Raw genomic sequence first — 9188 nt, forward strand, 5'->3', positions numbered from 1 at the left:
TTGGACCGAGCACAGAGCCCTGGGGGACTCTGCAGATAAAAGTGTAGTAACTCGTGCGCACAAAGTAGTTGCTTGTGTGCACGAACTATTTGAGAATCGCATGAGCTAATTTTTTTTCATTGATGTCATGTCTGGGGCTCCGTAGAATTCGCTAACCGTGTCGTATCGAAACCGATACATTTTTTTGAAACATGCACGAATATATTTTTTTCCTTTTAGTACTAACACATCACATAAGTACATCAGCTTAGCTCATGTGCTAACCGCTTATGCTAGCATAGGACACAAGTTCACTAGCCAACTTTTTCCAGTTTTCCCTCTTTCCAACAAAACCAACATCTTTATAGATGTTCATGTCAATGTCAGTATTCAGAAGACTTCAAATCCTGGTTGGTATTGCCGTTTAACATGTACATTTATGCACAATTTGAAGTACTGGGTTCATGCATCGAAAATATGACCACTAAAAAGGTACATTCAACAACGCCAGAATAAACTCTCCTAGGCTAAAAAAAAAAAACTTCATTATTTTTCTTCTACTTCTTGATTGGCGGCACTAGCGTTCGTAATCAGTGGCCATCTTGAGAAGCACAACAAGCACTACTTCTTTTAAATCAGCCTTTGTAAGTGGCGTTTGGAGAACCTCGAAGACGACATATTGCACAGCATCATTCTTAGAACTGCTATGTCATGTCTTGAGTAGGGATGGGAATCGAAATCCGATTCCAATTCCGAACCGGTTCCTAGTGTTTCGAGGCCTCGACATCACAATGAAAAAGCCTTAACGAGTCCTGAAGACGCATATTGCGTCGTGACTGTCTTGTTGTCCAAACGCATCAAACTAGCATGGCGCCAAGAACCACCCGCTCCAAAGTTTGGCTACACTTCACCAGGAAAGAAGGTGAAAATGAAAGGTTACGATGGTTTAGCACGAGCATTGCAGCCGTAAACATAACAATGACAGCACGTAGGTTCAAACGCTCGAAAGTGTGTCTTCACTTCAAGAGGAAAAATTCCAACAAAACGACTTGCAATCATTGCAAGGTGGAGATAACTGCATTGGGAGGGAAGGTGGAGATAACTGCATCGGGAGGGAATAGACTGCACTGTCCTCACCGAGACAGCTATACAGCTAGCTAAACTCCGACAGAAGACGTTGGTATAATTTGCTGACTTTATTCATGTTGGTATAATTTGCTGACTTTATTCAACCATCACTTGAAGAGTGAAACTAAAAATAGAAATGAAACAAATCAATTTTGTCCCCAATAACAAACAGGTTTGCATCAACGTAAATCAGCGGTGATTAACTGCTTATTCAGTAATAACAAAACGGTTAGCACGCGTTCGCTAGCATTAGCACATCGTTCAAACCACTACATAACTGGATTTAAGTGTCTGATCGCGAGTGGAAACACACAACAACAACACAAAAGATGATACATACAGGTGTTGCCTCTGTAGATATTTTACAAACATTAACAAACAACGTAGGGTCGTAGCAGTGCTTCCCTCTCTCACTAACTCGCTTGGATGCGGTGTAGGCGCACTATCCTATTCCCCTCACTATCCACTCGCGGTGGCCTGTGCTTGTCAGTGACGTTCCTTATTCTCGCTATATGATTATACAACTTTAACATTTCTTAATAATACGCTGTGTGTGTAGTATCATCCATCGCTTTTCCTTTTTAAATGGGCATTTTTAAGCGAACGCAAGAAGTAACAACGGGAACATTTTTAAACAGGCATTTGACGGGAGAGCATTTCGGCTCTTCGGCCAATCATATAGCGAGAGCGAGTGGATAGTGAGGGGAAGAGGATAGTGAACCTAGAGCGGCATTTCTTCTTCTTCGCGTGTAAGCGCGCTCTTCTTCACGTGAGCGCGTTCTTCACGTGAGGAAGCGCAAGGGCGCCCCCACTTAAGCGTGACAGCACCATAAAAACTAAAAGGCATGCATTTCAATATACTGGTAAATAATACACTTTAACAGGGGTACCCAAACTACGGCCCGCCCCGACATTTGGTCCGGCCCCCTGAACAATACCATAGAGCATTTTGATTTTTTTCTCAATAGTGTTATTTATACTCTGGCTTTTTTCTGTGAAGAACTCAGAGAGGGTTATTTGGTCATTATCTATTTGATTAATAGTGTTATTGTTATTAATTATTATTATATTATATATATATATTTTTTTTTATTTACTTTTGTTCCGTGAAATATCCAGAAAGGGTTATTTGATTGTGGCTTTCTGAAAAACAATGATTTTTTACATTTAGGCACTCCTGCAATCGTCACACTTTTTCTGTTACAAACTGACCCTGGCCCCTCATCAGAAAAGGGAAAAGTTATGTGGCCCTCACTGGAAAAAGTTTGGGGACCCCTGTAAGTTTAACACATATTGCCAACGGCAGACCAACAACCTATATGCCAATATATACCAATATTTTTTATTTCTATTAGAAAAATGTTTCAGTAAAATGTTACACATTCTTGTGCATTTGCCACTTATTGCCACAGTTAATATTGAGGCTTTGGGCCTCTTTTGACCTTGTTGTGAGTTTGTAAGGTTGTGACTTCTGATTAAACAAACTCAATGCCAATCAAAACGTATTTTCTTCTTTTTCCCCAAATTAGAATCGATAAGAGAATCAATAAAGAATCGAATTGTTAAGCAATATCGATAATGGAATCGGAATCGTAAAATTCCTATCAATTCCCATCCCTAGTCTTGAGGGCCTTGAAAGGTGGAAAAGTGCTATACAAGTATAACACCATTTACCATTCACTCAATACCATGAACATTTTAATGTCGTATCAGTGCACCCTTCCGACACTAGGTGGTGGTGCAAGCCTACTTAAAGCAACAAACCTTTCCGCTTTTTTAAAATTACTTTAACTTAACTTTAACATCTCCAGGTATGGGCGCCTGTGCGAGATGGTGGACCATGTCTTTCCGGTCCTACTCCAAAAAGATGGAAGCGACTTTCCACCTTCGGACACTTTTGACCAGCGTGATTACTGGAGCGAGCAGCATTCTGACGAATGCAACCAGGACAAAGAAGATGCGGACTCACCACTTCTGGAAAGCAGCTAAACACTCAAAAATACATCAAGTTCCACCAAACTCCAGAATGTGATTAACTAATTGTGGGAGAGTGACAGCGAATAAACGTTTATTCACTGCCACCCTCCCACTTCAAATGGATTGGACATCTACTAATAAAAAAGAGTAGAAAGAATTAACACAGTCTTGTTACTGGACACACACGACTGTAAAGGAAGAAGTAAAAAATCAGGAAACCTCAAAAGCAGCATGACTTGGACAAACAATGGAGAAGGACTCATAAGGACATGTTTACTGACTCGCATACACAAACAGCACAGCTATAGTTTGTTTTTTAAAAAAAAAAAAAAAATGGTCACGTGACCGTGCTACTGTGAAAATGTGACCGTTATATACACGTAGAACAATGCAAATGGCGACACGGACTACAATAATGTAGTTGTTGTCATGGTTATTATCAATGCAACTTTTTATAGCAGGACTAACTCACTGCTATGTGGAATAGTATTTTGTTTTTGTATGTGTTGCAGCTATGTTGGGACGCATGCATGTCCACTCACACCTCACTGGAAAAGCCACTGTACATAGGAAGTAATGTTCTGTACATATATCATGATGCTAATGATTGGTGCTCACTAAAAGCAATAGAATTGCTGTCAAATAGTTTGAGAGGATTTTGTTTTAAGTGATGTAGCAAATTATATGCAGCAAATTAGCACAAAGTTGAGTGTAATGCAAATTGAATGTTTCCGAATGCACTCAATGGACTGAATCACCTTACAGAAGCGTATTGCTGCCACACCAAAAAGAAAAGATCTGTTATCGTGTTTTTACATGGTAATATCATGTAAAAACATCTTGTATCGCGGTTTTATATGATACAATCATGTTTTAGGCATGTGTTCTCGTTATTACATCAATACCAGGTTATTACATGATAACTATCATATTTTTACATGATAGTTATCACGTTTTTACATCCTAAACTAACTAAGCGTAATACTAGACTACTTTTTTGGGGGTGTGGCAGAATACACTTCCATACTCACTTACAGCAATATGTTCGTGTGTTTATATTATAGTTAAGTTCATAATTACAATGATTAATCAATATTTGTACTCTGATACCGTTTGTATGTGTGCTAGTTTTATTTGAAAAGCACCATGACTGACTGGTCACCTTATTTCTGGTTGAAAGTGAAATATTATGAACAAATGCGTGTGTATGCAATTATGGAGTAATATTTATAACACAATGCAAACCACTTCGCAAGATTTTTAGTGAGCATTTTTATGACGATTTTATTCTTTCTGTGAAAGATTTAATAAAGTTATTGACAAGTTCCTGGTCGTGTGCTTGGTGGACACATTGGATGAGGTGAGTGACAGGTTTCAGTGGAATTGACAGTGATAGACCTCCAGTCTATTTTGGCTGGAAGGGCTGACTGCGATCATTTGCTTTCAGTCAAAATAGATTGGATTTTAATTGCCGTCAATGGAAGCCAGTGAGCTCAAAGATGAATTTGTGGGTCATAGCAACGTAAGGGTTAATACCTCATTGTTTTTGTTCATCCTTTTAACCCCTTGATGCCTGAATTTACATTTAAGAAATACTTTATACTATACATAAAAGTATTGAGAGAATACATAAGTACATGAAAATTATAATTTAATGAATATATACTGTATATAGGAAATAAAACTAAATGACAACTTAAAAGAGCAAAATTTTAAAAAAATAAATTAATAAAACAATTAGAAGAAAATACAGAAAATAAAAATTGAATAGAAAATAAATAGTCATTAAATCCAATTTATTAAAAAAAAATGTAAATGAAAATAGAGGGGGAAAAAATAAATATTGTGTTAAAACCAAATCAAAACCGATTTTTGAAGCGATCCACGAGTAGAAAGACTCGTAGTTCTTAAAAGATAAATGTCATAAGTTAATTTTAAATTAAAAACCCGTTTTGATGCTTTCGATTTTATACAATTTGTAAAATTAGTGTAACTAGTAGGTCGCCACTCAGCCACTGTTGTTGACGTCGCAGGACGTCACATTGTTACGCTGCCGGGCTTCCAGAGTATGACTCTAGCGACATAAACATGAAATCTGTTCAACCCTTTCAATTTGAACCCGAGATGAACATTAATGAGAATGACAGCACTGTCGATATTTCTCAAAACGAGCAGTAAAAGCAAAATAAACAGGAAAGACGGGATGAAACTAGAAGACAGCAGGGGTGAAAAAAACAGTGTTCTACCAAAAATGTGCTACACCGGCGAAACGTCTACAAGAGGCATATTTGACACCCAAAGTACTACCGTGCGCTTTCAGCTTGTTTTGTTTAGATGCATACAGACAGAATACACTGTACTAAAGATGTTAAGAAAATACTTAAACGTAGTAATATCAAGTAAGGGTGGTTTCAATATGCTACGTGACTAATGTGGTCAAAAGATCAACTATCTGCTTTAAAGCTACCACAAGAAAACACTATGGTTTAAAGTATGAGAGGGATACACATGCAAAAAAAAAATTCAGGCAATGAAAAGGTAATAAAAGACTCAATAAAAACACAAATAGTAAGTACTTGCAGCTTTTAACCGATAACAAATGTGTTGGAATTGCGGTGACCTGTTAGTATATGTCGAGTGATACTGACAATCTAAGTCATCACCCCGAGTATCCATTGTAGGTATAAAAACATGGCCCCCTCTGTAGGTCAAAACTTGTACTAGGCCCCCTCTGTAGGTCAAAACTTGTACTAAACATTATAGATTTTTAAATCAATGGCAATATTTTATGTGTTTGAAATAACATATTTTAGTAAAAGAGAACACTTGTGGCTTATTAAAACCTACAAGTCTTTAAGTCTGAGGTTCCCTTTAAAAATGAAAAAGAAAGAGGAAAATACATAGGAAATAAAATTAAATAAAAAATTAATTACCAATACTAATAAAATACTAATTAATTTTTTCATGATTTTTTTATTTGAGGATTTTGTCATTTTAGCTATATTATTGCAATGTAATTGTATATATTGTCTTGGTTTTATATATATATATATATATATATATATATATATATATATATATATATATATATATATATATATATATATATATATATATATATATATATATATATATATATATATATATATATATATATACAGTGCCTTGCAAAAGTATTCGGCCCCCTTGAATCTTGCAACCTTTCGCCACATTTCAGGCTTCAAACATAAAGATATGAAATTTAATTTTTTTGTCAAGAATCAACAACATGTGGGACACAATCGTGAAGTGGAACAACATTTATTGGATAATTTAAACTTTTTTAACAGATAAAAAACTGCAAAGTGGGGCGTGCAATATTATTCGGCCCCTTTACTTTCAGTGCAGCAAACTCACTCCAGAAGTTCAGTGAGGATCTCTGAATGATCCAATGTTGTCCCAAATGACCGATGATGATAAATAGAATCCACCTGTGTGTAATCAAGTCTCCGTGTAAATGCACCTGCTCTGTGTTAGTCTCAGGGTTCTGTTTAAAGTGCAGAGAGCATTATGAAAACCAAGGAACACACCAGGCAGGTCCGAGATACTGTTGTGGAGAAGTTTAAAGCCGGATTTGGAAACAAAAAGATTTCCCAAGCTTTAAACATCATAAGGAGCACTGTGCAAGCCATCATATTGAAATGGAAGGAGCATCAGACCACTGCATATCTACCAAGACCCGGCCGTCCTTCCAAACTTTCTTCTCAAACAAGGAGAAAACTGATCAGAGATGCAGCCAAGAGGCCCATGATCACTCTGGATGAACTGCAGAGATCTACAGCTGAGGTGGGAGAGTCTGTCCATAGGACAACAATCAGTCGTACACTGCACAAATCTGGCTTTTATGGAAGAGTGGCAAGAAGAAAGCCATTTCTCAAAGATATCCATAAAAAGTCTCGTTTAAAGTTTGCCACAAGCCACCTGGGAGACACACCAAACATGTGGAAGAAGGTGCTCTGGTCAGATGAAACCAAAATTGAACTTTTTGGCCACAATGCAAAACGATATGTTTGGCGTAAAAGCAACACAGCTCATCACCCTGAACACACCATCCCCACTGTCAAACATGGTGGTGGCAGCATCATGGTTTGGGCCTGCTTTTCTTCAGCAGGGACAGGGAAGATGGTTAAAATTGACGGGAAGATGGATGCAGCCAAATACAGGAACATTCTGGAAGAAAACCTGTTGGTATCTGCACAAGACCTGAGACGGGGACGGAGATTTGGTTCAAGGGGGCCGAATACTTTTGCAAGGCACTGTATATGTATGTGTGTGTGTGTGTGTGTGTGTGTGTGTGTGTATATATGTATATATGTATATGTATATGTGTGTGTATATATGTGTATATATGTATACGTATATGTATATATATATATATATATATATAAATATTTTTTTTTTTTTTTTTTTTAAATCAGTACTATGGTAGTATTAAAAAGTATCTGAACCTTTTGGAAGTTCTCAAATTTCTGCATAAAATCACCATCAAATGTGATCTGATCTTTGTCAAAATCACACTGATGTAAAAACAGTGTCTGCTTTAACTAAAACCACCAAAACATTTATAGGTTTTCATATTTTAATGAGAATAGCATGCAAACAATGAAAGAAGGTAGAAAAATAAGTAAGTGAACCCTCTGCCTAAGAAGATTTAGAGAGCAATTGAAACCAATTTTTACGAAACAATTTAAGTCAGGTGTGTGCCCAATCACTGATGAGCGATTTAAAGCTGCACTGCCCACTATAAAAGACACACCTGGTAAGAATTGTCTTGATGACAAGCATTGTCTGATGTGCATTATGGCTCGGTCAAAAGAGCTGTCTGAAGACCTGCAATCAAGGATTGTTGTTTTTTATAAAGCTGGGAAAGCATATAAAACCATCTCTAAAAGTTTGGATGTTCATCAATCGACAGTCAGAGAAGTTGTCTACAAATGGAGAGTTCGGCACTGTTGTTTCACAAGGAGTGGCCGTCCAACAAAGATGACGCCAAGAGTTGCGCGGAGAATACTCAGAGAGGTAAAAAAAGAGCCCTAGAGTGTCTGCTAACGACTTACAGAAATGACTGGCACAGTCCAATATCTCTGTGCACACATCAACTATATGTAAAACTATGGCCAAGAATGGTGTTCATGGGAGGACTCCACGGAAGAAGCCATTGCTGTCTAAAAAAAAACAAAAAAAAACATTGTTGCTCGTTTAATGTTCACAAAAGGCACTTGGAAACGCCACAGAAATTTTGGCAAAATATTTTGTAAGCTGATGAAGCCAATGTTGAATTGTTTGGGAGTAACACACAACATCATCTGTGGAGGGAAAATGGAATAGCACACCAACATCAACACCTCATCCCCACCGTGAAGCATGGTGGAGGGAGCATCATGATTTGGGGCTGTTTTGCTGTCTCAGGGCCTGGACAACTTGCAATCATTAATGGAAGAATGAATTCAAAAGTTCATCAGGATGTTTTGCAGGAAAACCTGAGGCCGTCTGTAAGACAGTTAAAGCTACAATGAAGATGGATGCTGCAACAAGACAATGATCCAAAACACAGAAGTAAATCAACTTCAGATTGGTTTCAGAAGAGCAAAATACAAGTTCTGGAGTGCCCAAGTCAAAGTCCAGACTTGAACCCCATTGAGATGCTGTGGCATGACCTAAAGAGAGCGATTCATGCCAGAAATCCCAGGAATCTGACTGAATTACAGCAGTTTTGTAGAGAACATTGAGCCAAGATAAGACCTGATCGATGTGCTGAACTGATTTGCAGCTACAGAAAGCTTCTGGTTGAAATTATTGCTGCCAAAGGGGGGCATAAAATATTAAATGTGGTGGTTCACTTCCTTATATCTCCCCTTCTGTCATTGTTTGCATACTATTTTCATTAAAATATGAAAACCTATCAATGTTTGGGTGGTTTTAGTTAAAGCAAACACTTGTTTTCATCTGTATGATTTTGACAAAGATCAAATCACATTTGATGGTGTTTTTATGCAGAAATGTGAGAAATTCCAAAAGGTTCAGATACTTTTTCATACCATTGTATATTTCATGTATTTTTTATT

The 9188-nt window shown here is 37.4% G+C and overlaps 1 protein-coding gene across 5 annotated transcripts in view; it reads left to right on the top strand.

The window, feature by feature from the left end:
- The window catches only part of lpin1a (lipin 1a), a 36977-nt gene extending 32568 nt beyond the window's left edge, over positions 1-4409 (top strand). For all 5 annotated transcript variants that reach the window (XM_057837153.1, XM_057837179.1, XM_057837170.1 and 2 more), the window contains one exon: positions 2919-4409. In XM_057837153.1, coding sequence (XP_057693136.1) covers positions 2919-3096 — 178 coding nt within the window. In that variant the 3' untranslated portion in view covers positions 3097-4409. The remainder of the gene's footprint in view (positions 1-2918) is intronic.
- Positions 4410-9188: the final 4779 nt, after the last annotated feature.

The sequence above is a fragment of the Corythoichthys intestinalis genome, chromosome 1 (assembly GCF_030265065.1).
Source record: "Corythoichthys intestinalis isolate RoL2023-P3 chromosome 1, ASM3026506v1, whole genome shotgun sequence".
Taxonomy (NCBI): domain Eukaryota; kingdom Metazoa; phylum Chordata; class Actinopteri; order Syngnathiformes; family Syngnathidae; genus Corythoichthys; species Corythoichthys intestinalis.